General features: G+C 41.2%; 1 protein-coding gene across 1 annotated transcript in view; it reads left to right on the top strand.

Annotated features, from left to right (window-relative positions):
• The first annotated feature begins 2,463 nt into the window (after nt 1–2,463).
• PCNX2 (pecanex 2) overlaps nt 2,464–19,560 on the top strand; it is a 291,889-nt gene continuing 274,792 nt past the window's right edge. The window contains exon 1 of the mRNA XM_010351533.3: nt 2,464–2,875. Within this exon, the coding sequence (XP_010349835.3) occupies nt 2,723–2,875 (153 nt within the window). The 5' untranslated portion in view covers nt 2,464–2,722. The remainder of the gene's footprint in view (nt 2,876–19,560) is intronic.

The raw sequence follows: 19,560 nt of genomic DNA, 5'->3' as shown, positions 1-19,560 counted from the left end.
CCAAAATGGAAAGTCATTACATTCCTTATCCTTTTATCTCCATATTGGATTGATCTCTAAGCCTTAAGTCATATATGATCCCTCAACATTTTGTCCCTTCCTGCTGGTTCAGGCATTCAGCATTTCCCTCTGCACTACTGATCAAGTCACATGCATGCTTTAGCTTACCTCTGCTTATCTCATTAAGTTTGCTACTGTTCCATTTCCCCCATTCCCAGTACTACCTTCCAGGCTTGTTAGACTATCCTGACATTTTCTCCAAAGTGCCATCCTCCTCCTTCCACATATACATGTGCCTGGAGAGCTATTCACACGTATGTGCCTTGAGAGCTAATATTTAGCTTTAAGACCCAGTTCCCCGGTGCTCAGTGACACCACCCCTCCTTCACAGGCTTGCATATGTCTTCTGCACTGCACAGTGCCCCAGTGCTTCCATATATCTGGATATGTGTCCATTTCTATATTACAACAGGCAGCACATTTTATTGCAAGTCTTTGATTTTCCTGCCTCCTCTTGTAGTTTGCTAACTCCTTCACGGTAGGGATGATATTTTACTTATATTTGCTTTCTTAGTCTTCTACAAAATATTTGGCAACCAGAAGGTGCTCAGTAAATGTTTGATGTATCAGGACGAGTGAACAAGGGCATAACCTCTGTGTAGGAACAGACTGTTGCATGACCTTTCCTCCTGTATCCATGCATGTGACAGCACTCCTTTAGTGTGGAGTTGGTTGGTTGATTAATCCACTAAACATTTATACAGCACCTGGTACTTTGCAAGCATTTTGAGCAGATACACAAATAAGCTTGTTTGTTTACAAACTGTGTTTTTAAGAAAATTACTTTTCCAAGGCCAGACACAGTGGCTCATACCTGTAATCCCAGCACTTTGGGAAGCTGAGGCGGTCAGATCACAAGGTCGGGAGATCAAGACCATCCTGGCCAACATGGTGAAACCCCATCTCTACTAAAAAAAAAAAAAAAAAAAAAAAAAGATTAGCTGGGCATGGTGGCATGCATTTTGAGCAGATACACAAATAAGCTTGTTTGTTTACAAACTGTGTTTTTAAGAAAATTACTTTTCCAAGGCCGGACACGGTGGCTCATACCTGTAATCCCAGCTACTTGGCAGGCTGAGGCAGGAGAATCGCTTGAAGTCGGGAGGCGGAGGTTGCAGTAAGCTTAGATTGTACCACTGCACTCCAGCCTGGTGACAGAGTGATACTCCATCTCAAAAAAAGAAAAGGAAATTACTTTTCTAGTACAGAAAGCAGCCATATGACATTCTGAATGCAAAGCAGAAGGAAGAGTGGCTATGGCTGATGGAAGACAAACCACAGTGAAGCTTTTGCTGTCACTCAGTGGCCTTTCATGTCCTGGGCCCTCTCCTCATAATTGGCCTGTCCTTATCACGTTTCAGCCTGGGAATGCTGGTGTGCCTTTACTGGGCCTGACTAGGACAGCCACAGCAAGTGCTGCTGCAAACCAGAACAAGGCCAGGACACAGGCAGGCACACAAGTCAGAGAAGTGTGATGGGGACAGACCAGGGAAGTATGATGCAGTGAAGGAAGGTATGCCGGGGGATCATGGAGCCCTCGAATCTTTGTCTTTCCCCAATGCCCTAGCTCACACTGGGTTTCCTCTCATTCATCCCAAAGGAAGAAAAGCTCCCTTTTATCTCTTCCCTTTCCAAAATCTGCTCTCAAAAAATCTGAAGTGTATCCACTGTACATGATAAAATGTACAATAGCTTAAAGATTATTACCTTTTTTTCTAGTGTCTTCCTATCTAAACAGCATAGAAAGATTTAGACTAATGTTCTAAATAGCCAGTTAATGCCTGGATTGTTTCTAGAAAATAGATTAAAAAAAACTAAGGAGCCTAACTGAAGTTTCTGAAATTTTACTAGGAAGGTGGTTATCTTCTTTATCTACCAAGCTGGACAATAGAGAGTGGAGCAGAAAAGGTCAGGGAGGACAGAAGATCAGTGCCAGAGGACCAGGTAGAGTTTAGACTGAAAGAACGTCTGGGGTCAGCCCTTAATTAGGGAGAATGAAGATGTGCAGACAGTGCTCAGGAAAAGAAATTATTTTGAGTGCTGTGTGGCAGGACCTTGTATGAGGTAAATATTTGGGTGCAAAAAAGGGCAAGGACAAGGAAGGCGTCCTGGTGTGTGCCTTCTGCATGAGAACACCCTTGCACATCCCCTAATAGGAGGATCAGGGAGAAGGGGAAGGGAAGTGGCCGAGGCAAAAAAAAAAAAAAAAAGAAGGGAGGAGGAAGGAAGGAAGAGAGGGAGGGAAAGAAAAAGAGAATAAAAGGAAAGAAAAGAAAGAGAAAGAAAGAAAGAAAAAGAAAAGGCTAGGGATCCGCAAGAACCCTTCCGGCTCCCATTGCCGGCTCAGGCGGGGCGGGGCGGGCGCTGGGCGGAGCCTCCGGAGCATCCTCTGAGCAGCCGCCTCTGAGCACGACGGGAAAATCCTTCCTCCCTCGGACATGGCGCTCACCTGCCCGGCGGCAGCAGCCGGCTCCGGCGCCGCGGTTCGCGGGTCCGGGCGGAAGAGCAGCCCCAGCTTCAGCCGTGGGGTGGAAGGAGGCGGCGGGGGCGACGGCGGTGGCGACGGCGGGGGCGCGGCCCGCGGGCCCGGGTGTTAGACCCGAGGGAGCCCGGGGAGGCGGCCGGTGCGCGCAGCCTGCACCAGCCCCGGGGCGCAGCCGGCATGGTGTCCCAGGTGCTGCAGCTGCTCCGGCAGGGCGTGTGGGCCGCGCTCACCGGGGGCTGGTACCACGACCCGGAACAGAGCAAGTTCACCAACAGCTGCCACCTCTACCTGTGGCTGTTCCTGCTGCTGCTGCCCCTGGCCCTGCACCTGGTGAGTGGGGAGGGTCCGGTCTCGGGGCGCTGTGAGGATGGAGGGAAGAAGGAGAAAGGAACCCCCGACCTGACATCAGCCTCGGAGGGGAAAGGGTTCCTGGTGGTTCTTAAGAGACGTAAGGGGAAGGGCTTCAGGAATTTGGGACGGAGAACGTGCAGGGAAAGGGGGCTGTGAAGATTCGCTGGAAAAGAACAGAAGTAGACAGGACTTCGGGGCCTCTGAGACTCATTAAGAATTGATGCCGGATGTTAGGATGAGTCACTCTGCTTGTGGCAGGGAGCATGCAGCCTGTTTTGTAGGTGGGTAACTCTAGGCCTCGGAGCTGGGTGGCTTGGGATAATGTTTGGTGCGAAATACTGTAGACTAGCCAAGAGGCAAAACGAAATGTAAAAAAACAAACCCATTTCAGTTGTTGGTCCTTTTTTCCTCTCTCACCTTCTTTCTTGTTTTGCTTTGAGAAGGCAGGGTTCAGTTATCATTTCTTACCTGGTAATTTCGACACCACTATGTGTAGCAATCTATAGGAAGATATGATAATGGATAGATCTGAAATCATGATGCCTGGGTTAGGTTTTGGGTCTACCGGTTGCCAGTTGTGTGACCTTCGGGAGGTTTTTTTTTTTTTTTTTTTTTTTCCGTATCTCATCTGTAAAATGAGAAAAATAGTACCAGATTTACAGATTGTTTTAGGGATTAAATGTGAGAGTATATATAAAGCCACAGGTCTGGCTTGACCCGAAATTGGACTCAGACTTGAGTTTACAGTTGTGTTCTGCTACTTATTAGTTGATGATCTGATACTGAACTTTTCTAAAACTTAGCTTTCATATCATTAAAATGGATGTGATCATCATAATGACCACTTCATTAAAAAAATTAACCAAAAATGTATATAAAAAGCGTTAAATACAGAAACTGCATGGAGACCCTTCAATAAGTGCAAGTTTCTTTCTTTCTGATTCTGTGCACCATTTTTCTTAATCCATTTTTCCTTAGCCTGCGGGTCCCAGTGTCTTCCCTTTCCTAGAGGGACAGCATAGCAAAGTCATGAGGAGCACAGCCCTCATCAGGATGAAATCCTGGGTCTGCTGCTTACTAGACCTAGTGTGAGCTTGAGCAAACTTTACCTTCCTTGTAAAGCGGGAATGATTATAGTACCTCCCTTATGGGGTGAAAGTCAAAAGTGAGTAAATTAATAAATGAAAGCACTTCTTAGTACCTGGCACACACAGAGTGCTCAGTAAGAGATGGTCCTTTTTTTTTCTTTCCCCATCTTCTAAAATCTCTTCATTCTTATGCTTTCCAATTCCTTTTAGCTAGAGTTAATTTCTCTTCTCCCTTACCCTTGTACCATTCTGTATTTACTATTAGTTTTACAGCATATCTATCATCAGCATTAATAGTACTTTTCAAATTCTGTCTGGTACTTAGTTGTTGGAACATGTATTTCACTTCTATGTCTAGATCATAGGCTTTTTTGAGGACATGTGGCTTTTTATGTTGTTTATTCATCTTGGTTTTTCCTTGTACACAGCAGAGTGCTCTGCATTTGGTAACACTGATCTCATATATAATTAACCGTGTGCCTCTTTCTTTTCCAACCAGCACTAAATAGTCTTCCTCGTTATACATTTTGAAAATTTCCTGATAACGATAGCAATATATATTTCACCTATAATTCCACTCCTTGGAAATAACCACATTAGCATTTAATGTTGTGTTCCTGCAGATTTTTTTTCTATGCATATGGGCTCATTTTTATAAAACTCTACCTAAGATTTGATGTGTACATATGGTCAGAACCCTTAGTTTCTACCTAAATATGCTTTGTTGAGTAGCTTGATTTAGATCTTGCATTTGTGAATAGGAAGGAAATTGTCCTTCGTTAACTTGCTTTTCAATGATGTTTAAATGTAATTTTCATCTAAATCTCAAAATTTTAGAAGTAAAATTATCCTTAAATAATTTTACTTTCATATTAGACTTTAAAAAATAAACAAGTGTGCCCAAATTTTTATATTTTTATTCCACCATGCCTTTAACTGTTATAGAGTAATTGTATGTAGGTGCAGTTACTGTTATGGTACTTTTTAATATTTAGCCTATCTTATTAAAAACATGACAGATTAGGTTTTTCTTGCTTTGGTCTTCTGGTCTCTTAAAGTCCCCTTGAAATAAAAGGCCCCCTTCCCTAACGGAGGCTTTGTTCTTCAGATCTTGGTGCTGAAATATATTCCTCTGCACTTCAGTGTTGCCTGTGATTGTTAATGTCTTTTTAATTTGTTCATTTACAATAATTTGTCCAAGAAGATATCTGACTGCTTACTGACAGCAGGGGTTAGTCAAAGTTCAGTCAACTTTCTGGTTTTTTTTTTTTCTTTTTTTTCCCACAATTTTACTTTAAACATATTTAATCAAAAAAGTTTTGGTGGGGCACCATGGCTCATGCCTGTAATCCCAGCACTTTGGGAGGCCGAAGTGGGTAGATCACTTGAGATTAGGAGTTCAAGACCAACATAGTGAAATCCTGTCTCTACTAAAAATACAAAAAATTAGCTGAGTGTGGTGGTGCACGCCAGTAATCCAGTTACTTGGGAGGCTGAGGCAGGAGAATTGCTTGAACCCTGGAGACAGAGGTTGCAGTGAGCTGAGATTGTGCCACTGCACTCCAGCCTGGGTGACAGAGCAAGACTCCATCTCAAAAAAAAAAAAAAAAAGAAGATTTCTCTATTGAATCTACTTTTTAATTTAACAGATACTTGGAGTATTTTAAATAAACATTTTTATTATTAGTTTTTGAGGCAAATTTATTTCTAACCCCTAGAAGGTACTTAGATCTGGTTGACAATGTGGAAAATAGTGATTTATTAACATTTATAAACTATGTATGTATTTGTGAGAAATGTTTGGAAGTGTACAACAAAAAACAGCAAGTCAATTTGGTTAACTTGGAAAGAGTTTTACTTTGGGTTATTATCAAGCTCATTTTCTTTTGAACACACTGGAAGATGATTTGTCTTGAGAGATATTTAAATTATCACTTATTACATGTGTTTTGTCTTTATTCTTTTGAGATGGTAATTAATGGAAGCAGAGTTTTATTTCCAGAAGGAGCATATTGGCATGATTCTGGCTTTGTGTAAGTTCTGAGAGCACCAGCCTCATGTCAAAAGACACAGTTCCTGTTCTTCCTCTTATCAGTTGTATGGCCTTGTGCAAGTCATCTTACTTCTCCAGACCTCAGTTTTATCATCTGTAAAATGGGGATAACACTTTCATTTTATAGGTTTAGCAACTGAGGTCCAGAGAGAGTCAGCTGTTTTCCCGGAGTCATCTAGATAGTCAGAGGTAAACTTCAGCATTTTAGCTGAGGTCCGGTTGCATCCAAGTCTCCGGCCTTTCCAGGACACTATGCTGCCTGACATAGTACTTGTAAGAGCACTTTGAAGTCTGTGAAACAGTGTGGCAACATACAGTGGAATTATGATTATGCCAGTGGCATCATGGTCAACTCCACTGGAGAGGAAGAGTTGAGTGGTGGGAAGAGTGGGTGGAACCTTCACATCCTTCCAGAACCCATGAATAGCAACATTAGACTTGATTTCCAGGCCTGACAAATATGTTAGGATGGGCAGCCCTTTCCACGCTTTGGTTTTATAGCTGTAGCTTTGTTTCCTTTCCTTTAACTTTAGCCTGACTTGTTCTGTTTCCAGTTCTGCTTTTTAAAAGTTAACCTTAGAGACTTCCTTTGATAAGAACTACATCATTTCTCATTGCTATAATTCTTTTATTTTATTTCATTTTTTGAGATGGAGTCTTGCTCTGTGACTCAGGCTGGAGTGCAGTGGCACGATCTCGGCTCACTGTAGCCTTCGCCTCCTGGGTTCCAGGAATTCTCTTGCCTCAGCCTCCTGAGTAGCTGGAATAATAGGTGCACGCCTGGCTGAGTTTTGTATATTTAGTAGAGATGGGGTTTAACCATGTTGGCCAGGCTGGTCTCAAACTCCTGACCTCAAGTGATCCTCCCTCTCGGCCTCCCAAAGTGCTGGAATCACAGGTGTGAGCCACCTCTCCTGGCCTCTAATTGGTATGATTATAATTAATAGGATTATCTGTCAAGTGCTGGCATGGCACTAGGCCAATAGTAAGCACCCAACACATACTAATAGTTATTACAGCTAGTTGATGACATTTCTATAATGGCCCATAGCCATTTTCCAGTCTGGTATGTCATTATCTTTTCTTAGGTCTTGCATTCCTCTGTTTTCAAACAATATTTTTCTAATATTTTATTATAAAAGTTTAAAACATACAACAAAGCTGAAGTAATTTTACTGTGCAGCCCTGTACACAGCACTTTGATTTTATCCCATGAGCATTTTACTGTACTTGCTTTATCACGTATCTATCCATTTGTCCATTCTTCTATCGATCCCTTGTTCTACTTTATTTTCTTGATGCATTTCAAAGTAAACTGCACACATCAGTCCATTTCTTCCTAAATACTTCACCTTGCATAATAAATGACATTTTGATAGAAATTTAAATATATTACATTTTAAAGAAAGTTGCCATGGAGCTTGGTTGTTGGCTCTGTGCACTAGGCATCTTGGATTATTCTACTCTTTCACACCCCTTACCCCCATAACAAGGCTTCCTGAGGCCTAAGACATGAAGGTACAATTGGATGTTGAGGTTTGAGAGTAGAATCTTAAGGTTTTACAATTTATTTGGCCACCCTTCCCTTCCTTCCTACATTCTTACTATTTTTCCCCTCGTGCTTCACCTAGACTTCCTCCCCTACTTTTAACATATAAGATGTCTTTGTGTAAATGATGGAAAGGTGGCCTGCCCAGAGAGGCACCCTTTCCTGGCACATTTAATCCTGTCAGCAAGAGACCTTTGTGCAGGATGCAACCTGCACAACCTTGCATAGCAGGCTTGGCCCATTCCACTTGATTGTTATTGCTCTCTGGGACTGCTTGGCATGTTGCTGTTCCCAAACGTTACCTCTGTTCTAGTCAGTCTTAGCAAATATATTCAATTTCTTAAAAAAAAAAAAGGCTTTCTTTGTGAATGAATCATATAGTCCATGCTTTCTTTCCTCTGACTCCGGAACCTTGGTATTTGGTCTTTCCCCATCTGAGGGCCTTATTTATTCTTGCATGGAGATGCTTGATCCTTTGCACTATCTCCATAATTTACCTGAATGTCTGGCTCCTGCCTCCTGCCCTCACCTGCCTGAAGCAGAGTTGTGCTTGAGACTAAGAGCCTGCAGCATGAAGTTGCTTAAAAGGCATCCTTCCTGGGTCCTGGGCCTCCAAAAGGACTACAGACTCAGTCCTTCTAGTTTTGGGCTGCATGCCATCCCATGCAGTTGTCTCTAAATTTCTGCTGCTCCAGATAACTCTGCGGACAGAGGGCTGTGTGTGCAGAGCGCTTGCCTGTGTGGAGAGCTCTGCTTTCCTGAAGTCCCTTCATTTGCTGCTGGGGCAGCCGTCTTCAGTCTTTTCAAATTGATACCTCTTTTCTTGAGTCACAGTTGCTCTCTTTCTGCACAACTCCTCCCATTTATCCTCGTTGTCTGCCATTAGACCCAGGCATGTCTGTGGGCAGGATCTATGTCCCCAGGTTGTGTTTCTGCGTTCGTTTCTTCTTTCCATTCCGGTACTATAAGTTCATGACAAATTTTCTGGTATTTATATCTCCTGCCCCATTCTCACTTCTCTTAGGGCTTCTTGAGATTGCCTCCCATTAGTGACTGGTTGTATTTTGAATGGTTCACTCCTCAGATACATGGTATTTTTCCCAAGGGTAACGTCTAATACTTTAATACCCTATTATTTTTGTTTTAATTGAACAATCTAATTCACTTGGTATTATTTCTTTTGTACAGAAGCTAATACTAGGTGATTATTATTTTCTGGCTTTAATCAGTTGGTCTCATAGATGGTAAATTTTAAATATTAAGTATCTTATTCCTATTTCATCTTCTCTAAATCTCCTTCTTATGCCCTCTGCAAGAAGAAAATGGACTTTTGATGGTATTCAGATTTTTCCATACTTTTTATCTGGTACATTTTCTTTCTTTAGCATTTACAATTGTATTATGTTACTATTATTGGAATAGGTAAGAATAACAGCCAACCCTTACTGAGCACATAGGAGGCAGATACTTTTGTAAGGGCTTTGCAAGAAAGAAATCATCTCACCTTCACAGTGCCCTAGTGAGGCACTGTCAATATTCCCATTTTATAGTCAATGAAACTGGCAAAGAGAGGTAGGCTAATATGCTTATGAATACCTGGCTAGTCATGGCCTGACTAGAATTGAAGCCCAAGCATTGGAGTTCTTACCCACTCAGCCATACCATTTCTAATAGGTAATTTTACAATATGGGTATATTAGTTCATTTTCATACTGTTATGAAGAAATACCTGAGACTGGGTAGTTTATAAAGAGAGAGGTTTAGTGGTCTCACAGTTCCACATGGCTGGGGAGGCCTCATTGGCACAAGGCAAATGAGGAGCAAAGTCACGTCTTACATGGTGGCAGGCAAGAGAGCTCGTATAGGAGAACTCTTCTTTACAAAACCATCAGATCTCATGAGACTTACACACTATCATGAGAACAGCATAGGAAAGACCTGCCCCATGGCTCAATTACCTCCCATTGGGTCCCTCCCATTACATGTGGGAATTATGGGAGCTACAATTTAAGATGAGATTTGGATGGGGACACAGCCAAACCTTATCAGTGGATATATATTTGTTGCACATTGGCGTGAAGAGATACAAACACTAAAAATGTACATAACATATAATAAAAAGATGATTTCCCTCTCACACTTATTTCTAGTTTCCCACTTGAGATGGAACCACTGTTTTCTTCTTGTGCTTTCTTGCAGTGATATTTTATACATATGTAAGTGGAAGTTGGAATGTAAGGGGTCCTGGGTGTAATCATAAAGCACCCTCATTTGTCTTCCACTATCCCTTTTAATTTGCCCTCGACAGGAGTTTTTTTCCATATCTCAGATAAAAACATGGGTAAGCCCCATAACTTCAGGTCACAGGTTATACAAATTTTATAATGGCTTTAAGCAGCAAAATACAGACTTGATTTAGATGGCAGAATATACAGTTCCATATCATAATCAAAGCTTCCGTCATCCAGTCATTTCCAGGCAGGAAGGGACATGAGAATGGCACAGTCTCTTTCTTGCTCTCCTCCTCCCTCATGCATTGACTGATGTTTCTGATGCTCTTGGCTTTGGAGAGCAGGAATATTCTTTGTGGGCTGGCACGGTGGTAAGCTGGTCTTGGGCTCTCTGGTACTTGTCTTGCATCTTTGCTCTGTCTGGTTGCGTACTCTGTCCACCTCCAGCTTTCTTCTGCTCTAGTCTACTCTACTCCATAGCCCATTCAGACATTACCTAAAGCAAATAGGTACATATTCTTGCATACACAGTCCATGCCAATGTTCATGTATTCTTTTCCCCATCACACTCTGGGAGAGCAGGCCAAGCTCATATGTCCATCAGAGCAGCTAGCCAGCCAGTCTCTGATCTTTCCCCTTTTCTAGGAAGGAATCAGACAGCTGTACCTTCTACCCCCACCCAAATTTTAGGGGACTCATATTAAGCCTCTGATTGATTCCACAGAAGCCCTTCTCTCCTGACTGAGGGAGGGGATGGGACATAGGACTGGCTGCACACCAACAGGCGTTTCCAAAAATCTTCATATACCCTCTTTTTAAAAATTGTAAAACATCATTTTGAGTAAGAAATTTAGGATCATGTAACTCATCCTCGTAATCTATCTAGAAATGTCTGTTGTTTGTCCCAGAAATTTGCATTGGAATCTCTTGCCCATCCTACCTTGGTTCCTTGGTCAACACTTCTATTAGTAGTCATTTACGCATGCATAGCCTTATTGTCCTGCTTGACAGAACATCTTGGAGATCGTGACACAAACAGGCTCCTCATTATTTATGCCTGCATAGTATTCTACTATGCTATAAAGGGAAACTTATTTGACTAGTCCCTATTGAAGAATATTTGGGCTTTCAGATGATTTTTAACCTAATGCCATTAGTTGGACACATATGGGTCAGTCAAGATGTGCTAGCTTATGCTGAAGTAATGACTAACCTAAATATGTGTTTGGCTTTACCAAGTTAATTTTTAATTTTTAATTTTATTATTTCTTTTTAGAGAGAGGACTCACTGTCACTCAGGCTGGAGAACAGTGGTGTACTCGTAACTCACTGTAACCTCAGATACTTGGGCTCAAATGATCCTCCCACCTCAGCCTCCTGAGTAGCTGGGACTATAGGCATGCACCACCATGCCTGACTAATTTATTATTTTTGTAGAGACAGGGACTCGCTATGCTATTCAGGCTGGTCTTAAACTCCTGACCTCAAGCAGTCCTCCTACTTTGGCCTCCCAAAGTGTTGGGGTTACAGATGTGAAGTACTGCACCTGGCCTTATTTTTTGTGTGTACTACACATCTAACATGGTCCTTTGGGATGTCAGGGGTATGGTTAGCAGGGGGCCCTATCCATTATAGGTATTTAGAAACACTGGGCCATGTTCTGTGGCTCACGCCTGTAATCCCAGCACTTTGGGAGGCTGAGGTGGGCGGATAACGAGGTTATGAGATTGAAACCATCTTGGCCAACATGGTGAAAACCTGTCTCTACTAAGATACAAAAACTTAGCTGGACATGGTAGCATGCGCCTGTAGTCCCAGCTACTCTGGAGGCTGAGGCAGGAGAATTGCTTGAATCCAGGAGATGGAGACTGCAGTAAGCTGAGATCACTCCACTGCCTTCCAGCCTGATGACAGAGCAAGACTCTGTCTCAAAAAAAAAAAAAAAAAAAAAAAAAAAAGAAAGAAAAGAAAAAGAAACATGGGCTGTTTGAGTCTTCATTTTGGGGTGACTGGGAGCATTGCTTGCTATCATCTCCCCCCCCAACTCTGGATGATCATGCTAGTTGCTATGGCAGCGGGACACTGAGTGGGTGTCATACTCTGGCTCTGAAGGCTCCTGCCTGGCAATAGCAGATACCTGTTGTCCTCATATTTCTTTGTCAGGGAATGTTGCATGGCCACACCTCACTTCAAAGGGGAAGAAGGATGCAGCTCTACCCTGTGCCTGAGGGACTAACTGGACATGTTTGTTGGACAGCACTTATATCTATGACAACAGAGTTCCAGATGGTCTGCTGGTTATTGTGGAGACAACAGGAGAACAAGGTGTATTGATATCTTCTCCCCATGTAGTTAGCAGATAAACAGGCACGAATAACGCAGTGATGATTGTTACTGTAGGGGAAGTACAGGTGCTATACAGTAAAGATGGAAGATGGAATCTAGGCGTGAGTACTTAAGGAAGGCTTCCCGGAGGAGGAAATAACTTCTAATCTGAAGTCTAATGAATGAGTAGGAGTTAGCTGTGCAGAGATGAGCAGAGGAGGAACAGCATTCCAAGCAAAGGGAACGGCATGTATTAAAACTCTAAGATGTGTGAGAGTCCAGCCCGTTTTGTTGTACCCTTTCAGAATACGTGGCAGACATCAAGACACATGACCCCTAAAAACCTCAACAGATACCTCTTAAGGAAAATAACATTCTCCCACTTAATTATCACACCCAGAAAAGTTATTGATGTAATGATATTGTCTAATATATAGTTCCTATCCAAATTTCCACAGTTATGCCAGTAATGTCTTATAGAGCTGGGGGTTTTGTTTTGCTTTTCTGTATCCAAGAGTCAAACAAGGATAAAACATGGCTCCTAGTTGTCACATCTCTTGATTGTTCTTAGTCTAAGATGAGTTCTCTAAGCCTCTGTGTCAGTGTTGTATCCTTGTCATGCATCACATCAAAGGGATATGATTCTCCCACTTCTCCCCAGCCCCTATCACTGTTTAGGAAGGGTCAGCCAGATGTCTCTGTTGTAGGATTGCCAGTTTCCCCTTTTGTATTCAGCGAGCAATCTGTGGAGTGAAACCTGGAGACGGTATATATTGTATTTCCAAAAGTCTTTCACCCAAGTTAGTGCATAAATTGATGATTCTTTACTGAAATAATTATTACAATGGTGGTTTCAAAATGGTAATTTTCTGATTTTCTTCCTACCTTTATTAATTGATATTTTTCTGTAAAGAAGAGTTTGGTTTTTTCTCCCGTCCTCATAGTTTTGTTGTGCTTTTTAGTGTGGTCTCATAGACTCATTTTTTTTTAATTCAGTGGGAGTATAATCTATTCCTATCATCATTCTTTTTGATGTTTAAATTATCCAAAATTTGGCAAGTGAGACCGTCTTCATGTGCCTCCTGAGTTTTCTTGGATATATCCTCATCAGTTTGTGACCACTTTATTGCTTTCTGCCCCAACAAGACATTCCGGGGCTAGCTTGTAATTTCCCTGCTCGAGCCCTGGAAGAATCAGCCATTTTGCCAAGGAGCCATGATCCTTTAGGTGGGGAATTACATTTGGAAACCAAAATCTAGGGCTGCAGTAGTTGCATTTGTTGCTACTACTTGTCTTTGCCTCTAGCCCCTTTCAGTAGACACAGCTAAAAGATTGATTCATCTATAGATTGAATGATGGAATAATCAATTAAAGTTTATTCTGAGACCTTCAATCCTATCCATATCAAAGGACTCTTCCTCTCCTTCTCCTATTTCACATTTATATCTCCCTTCTCCCACCATGAGAACTCTAGCTCACAACAATATCATTTGCTCAGTCCTAAAATATACCCATGGATTGCTACTCCCCTAACACCACCATAGACAAATCTTTAAGGAAAAGTTCAAGACTGTTTAGAAGTTATTATTATTAATTATTATGATGATAATTATTGAGACGGAGTCTCGCTCTGTCACCAGGCTGGAGTGCAGTGGCACGATCTTGGCTCACTACAACCTCTGCCTCCCGGGTTCAAGTGATTCTTCTGCCTCAGCCCCCCAAGTAGCTAGGACTACAGGTGTGCACCACCATGCCCAGCTATTTTTTTTTTTTTTTTAAAGTAGAGACGGGGCTTCACGATGTTGGCCAGAATGGTCTCAATCTCTTGCCCTTGTGATCTGGCCTCCTAGGCCTCCCAAAGTTCTGGGATTACAGGTCTGAGCCACTGCACCTGGCCTATTATTATTATTTTTAGAATACACATCACCAGTAAGGTACTGCCAGAGTATCATGCTCAAAAGTTCCTAGATGAATTCTTTTCTAATTATTTTTTGGTTCATTTTGTGGCTATGCTATCAATTTGATGTATAGCTAAGTTCACTTGTAGCTATATAATTTTAGCTTTTCCTCTACCTTGCTGATTTAATAATTTATAACAGCAGGAGGTATAAAACATTAACATAGTTCACTAAACATATAAAAAGATATGCTGAATACTTTATGAAAAGGTTTCTCTGACTGCTAGATGGAAAGTAGATCAAAGAAAGGATAAAAATAGAAATAAGAGGTTCAGTGTCTATTTCAGTCATCCAGTCAAGAGATGGTAGTGGCAGTAAGGATGGAGAATTGTGGATAGATTTGGCTAGGATTCAATGATAAGTTCATTTTTAGGGTAGAAGAGTAAGGATGAGGGAGAGATGCCTGATTATCTGGTTTGTGCCAGAGGTGTATGGGGTACCATTGACTGAGATGAAGGATGAAAGAGGACAGTTGGTAGGGAAACCAAACACCTAATTTTACACATAGTAGTTTGGAGTTTCCTTTTATATATCAAAGTGGAGATGTTGAGTAGATAGTTGGATATAGGTGTGGGGAGTTTAAAGGAACAATCTAAGCTAGGGATACAAATTTGAAAATCATCAGCATAGAGATGATATTTACTGCCAAGGAACTGGGTAAAACTTCCTTAACAGAATGTATAGAGAAGGAAAAGAGTGCTAACAAAGCCCCAGGAGCCTTACACTCAGAGGCAGGGCAAAGAGGAGACCTGGGGAGACAAGGGAAGAGCCAGGAGAGCATTTCCACTGTGAGCAACCGTGTTGCTTGCTGCTGTGAACAGAGGGAATTGTGATTATTTTTTGTTTTTCGGGACATTGACAAGAACACTTTCTGTGGTGTATTGGGGAGTAGAAGCCAGATTGCTATGGGCTTAAGAGGCAATGGGAGGTGAAGACAGTTCTTTCAAGTGGGGAGCAGAAAAGGGGCACAATACCTGGAGAGAGGTTTTGAGTCAAGGGGATTTATTCCTCTCTCAAGGTCAGAAGGTCCTTGAGGGTAGGGCTGTGATTTGAATCCCTGTTGGTCCTTCAAGTGATGCTTCATACACAGCAGAGAATCCAATCATTCTGCGTTAATGGAATCTAACTCCATAGAGAAGGCACAGTTTTGGTAGTGCACATTACAGACTGTGGTCAGACCCGTTTCTGTAGACTCACCACAATGTTGTGGCTAGAATCCAGATCTTTAAAAGCGGAGCTTAAAAACAGTAACATTAATCCTGGAATTGGCTTGCCTTAAAGTTCAATTTGCCATTGCTTCCAAGATAACATTTATTATTTATGTAGCAATTATGTATTTCCTTGTGGTACTTATATAATAATTTACATTTTTTTCATATCATGGGAAACTTGGACTTTAAAAAAAATTATTGACCATTGAATCAGGCAAAAGTAAATGTTACCTCATTTCTTGTTACTGACTGATATTAAGTATAGAAGGAAATATAGAAGCTTTGAACCATGAAGGACCTTAAGCATTTCTAATTCTTATCTCTTATTCTCTGATATAAACATTTAGATTGGATTTACTGTGTGTTTCACTTCCTTCCCCCAAATCTTTACTATCTCAAATGAAATGCCAGATAACTAATACTCATAGCCCATTAGGATATAGTTCCCTATCAATAGACACCTGTTTCTAAACTAGCCTTGTCTTTTGTTAACTTATTTCTGCTTTCAAGGCTACAACTAGATACTTAATAATCAGGGAAGAAGAAAAATTCCTGAATATAAGAAATATCTCTGAGCAATCCCTCACACAAATATTTTACGAAGAAAACAGTTGTCTGGCTTATTTCAGAAATATTTTTTCTTATTGTGTATCAACCCCTCTGTGTATGCAGGCAATAAAACACTTGCCGTGTTGCTCTGTTGTACTTTGCTCCTTCTTAAAACAGCATATCTGAATTTATTATCCCATGGTATTGATGAATGATGAAGAGATAATGATGATGATCATGATGGTAATGATCATGAGAGATACGAACTTTTAAGTGCTTATCATGTGCCAGTGCATTTTTTATATTTATTATGCTTAATCTTTATAAAAGTTTTATTCAGAATTCTTTTTCCCATTTCACAGAAGAAACAGAAGTTTACAAAGGCTAAATAACTTCCAAAGGTTGTACAATTCACTAAATTGAGAAAAGAAGTATGTAATATAAAATTACTATCATAAATATTTACTTATTGACCCATATTTTTAACCAGGTATTTGCTGGATACCAAGCTGGGTGCTGAGGGTGTAATGGAGAATAAGACAGACCTGGCCCCATCCTCATAAGACTTACCATTTTTACATGGCTCTAGGAATAAATAAGAATCAGTAGGAGAGGGCCGGGTGTGGTGGCTCATGCTGGTAATCCCAGCACTTTGGGAGGCTAAGGCGGGTGGATCACTTGAGGTCAGGAGTTTGAGACCAGCCTGGCCAGTATGGTGAAACACCATCCCTACTAAAAATACAAAAAAAAAAAAAAAAAAAAAAAAATTAGCCAGGTGTGGTGGTGAGCACTTGTAATTCCAGCTACTCGGGAGGTTGAGGCACAAGAATCATTTGAACCTGGGAGGCAGAGGTTTCAGTGAGCTGAGATCACACCACTGCACTCCAGCCTAGATGACAGAGTGAGACCCTGTCTCCAAAAAAAAAAAAAAAAAAAATCGGTAGGAAAATACAAACACCTTGAAAGTGGTATAAAATAGACAACTGTCAAAGAAATATATACAGTCAATAAATGTGAAAATATTTTTTACTAATCAAATAAATATATATTAAAATAACAAGATTTTTCAAGGCTGCTATGTCTACATAGCAAAGATTTAAAAGGTAATAGAGGCTGGGTATGGTGGCTCACGCCTGTAATCCCAGCACTTTTGGAGGCCAAGGCAGGTGGTTCACCTAAGGTCAGGAGTTCAAGAGCAGCCCAGCCAACACGGTGAAGCCTTGTCTCTACTAATAAAACAAAAATTAGCTGGGTGTGGTGACACATGCCTGTTAATCCCAGTTTCTCTGGTGGTTGAGGCATGAGAATCATTTGAACCCAGGAGGCAGAGGTTGCAGTGAGCTGGGATGATACCACTGCACTCCAGCCTGGGCAACAGAGTGAGACTTCATCTGGAAGAAAAAAAATTAAAAAAAGGTAATACAGAATGTGGCTTAAATAACCATTCTCAAGAATTCAAAGGGATGTATGTTCAAGGTGAGTCACTGAAACACTGTTTGTTCTAGCAGATGACTAGAAACAAGTATCCATTGAGAGGGAATTGGCTTCATGAATTATGGTTCATCTTACAGTGGAGTACTACACAGCTGCAAAAAATAAATGAGAAAATAGACTGCTGTAGAGGGATCCCCAGGTAACATTGTTAAGAGAAAAAAGCAGAAGATACATACAGACTAAAAAGGGTCAGAGGGTGGGGGAGGGAAGATGAAGCATACCTGCAAGTACTTATGTTTCAAAAAGACACGTTGAAAGATAAAACATTACTAAGAACATAGTTACCTATAGAAGGAGGCAAAGAACAGGTAAAGGCAGCAGGGCTAGAAATGAGGAATGAACCTTGATTGATTGGTGGCATAACCAAACAAAATCTTTGAAATGACATTTTTAACAAATTTCTAGGCCTCCTGATACAACATAAAGGCAAAAAAGCCACAGAGACATCTTAAATTGCATTCAGTAAACTTATTAATAAGATTTTATACATATTTTGACATTATTATATATGTAGTAAAGGGTAAAGAAAATAAGAAATCATGTTATAATATTTAGGAATAAGGATTTCAGCATTAAAAGAAAACAGATAAATATAAAATCAAGGATTTACATAGAACCTTGTAATTTTTAAAGTTAGAAATATTAGCCTGGAGCGGTGGCTCACATTTGTAATCCCAGCACTTTGGGAGGCTGAGGCAGGCAGATTGCTTGAGCCCAGGAGTTCAAATCCAGCCTGAACAACATGGTGAAACTCTACCTCTACAACTATCTATCTATCTATATCTATATATATGTATATATATATATACACACACAGACAGACACACAAATTAACTTGGTATGGTGGCACATGCCTGTAGTCCCAGCTACTTGGGAGGCTGAGGTGGATCATTTGAGCCTGGAAGGTTGAGGCTGCAGTGAGCCATGATCATGCCACTGCACTCCAGCCTGGGCAACAAATGAGACCTTGTCTCAAAAAAAGAAAAAAAATAGAAATGTCATTCTGAAATTATGACTTTTTAAAAAAAAAACACATTTTTAAGCACTACTGAAAAACCTAGAATCAGTGATAACTCAACGAGAATGGACAGATCTAGAACTCAGGTTTTAGTCTATGAATTCCCTTTTCTTTTAAAAGAAACTAGAGCTCTTTGGAAAGAATGGTTTATTCTAGGTCTGCACCAGAAAATGAACAAGAGGAGTCCATAAGTAAAGAAGAATTATTGAAGAGTACTAGAGTCATGTGAAAAAGATACGAGAGTAAACTTGTAGGTGCTGGCCAAGCATGTTCAATTTGAGCCCCAGGGAGATCATCATACAGTGACATGCATTTAGGAGGGGACCTGATGCCTTGCCGTGAGTCACCGGCTTCTCTGCAGACTTGCCTTCCTCTTGGCCCTGTTGGCTCCTGAGGGGCACAGTTTGCCCTTGCCACTGTTAGTGGACCTTCAAAATGAGTGTGCGGGAAGTCAGGGCTCAATGTGCTTGCTGCAGACAAGAAAGACTCCAATGCTGACTGCTGTCAGGCACTGTGCATGCACAAAGAGTAGACTCAGCCCATGCACTCAGGGAGTTTATAATTACTTGAAATAGAATCCATAAAAATGTCGTAACTGTCTATGAGTTGTGCAGATAATCACCGATTTGGACATCAGAGTGTTTAACACATGGTTTACACTGAATGCTTTACTAATTAATCAATAAAGAATAATAAACGTAATCTGTGATGTTGAAAATAAGTTTGTATCCAGGCTTTCCTCATCTTTCACTTGTGATTCATTGCTTCTTGGTGGTCTTTGCTTGGTTCCATTTCCCTTTTTCCCTTAAATTTGTGTCTTCTCTTCAAGTCTGTCTTTGTATTTCAGGATCTCCTTTCTCCCGTGGAGAGTCAGGGCACTGTATTGGCTTCACCTGTTGCATCTGTGCTAATGATAGATTCCCTCCTCCACACTCCCCTCCATATCTTATTTAATTTCTGCAGCTGAAGCCATGGACCTCTGGAGCCTTCAACAACAGCCCTGTTCTCTGGTTTTCTCCACCTGCTCTAATTGGACTGCCTTGATGCAAAGATTGAACAGCTTACTTGCATGAGCCCTTCAGTTGTGTGCCCCTCTGTAGTGTTTAAATATTAGTTTATCCATCTTAATCTGATCTCCCCATTTACGTGTTGACTCCCTGTATAGAGACCGGGTTTCTCCATGTTGGT

The sequence above is a fragment of the Saimiri boliviensis genome, chromosome 14, assembly GCF_048565385.1.
Source record: "Saimiri boliviensis isolate mSaiBol1 chromosome 14, mSaiBol1.pri, whole genome shotgun sequence".
Taxonomy (NCBI): domain Eukaryota; kingdom Metazoa; phylum Chordata; class Mammalia; order Primates; family Cebidae; genus Saimiri; species Saimiri boliviensis.
Note: the sequence above shows the minus strand (reverse complement) of the source record. Positions and strands in the feature narration are given on the sequence as shown.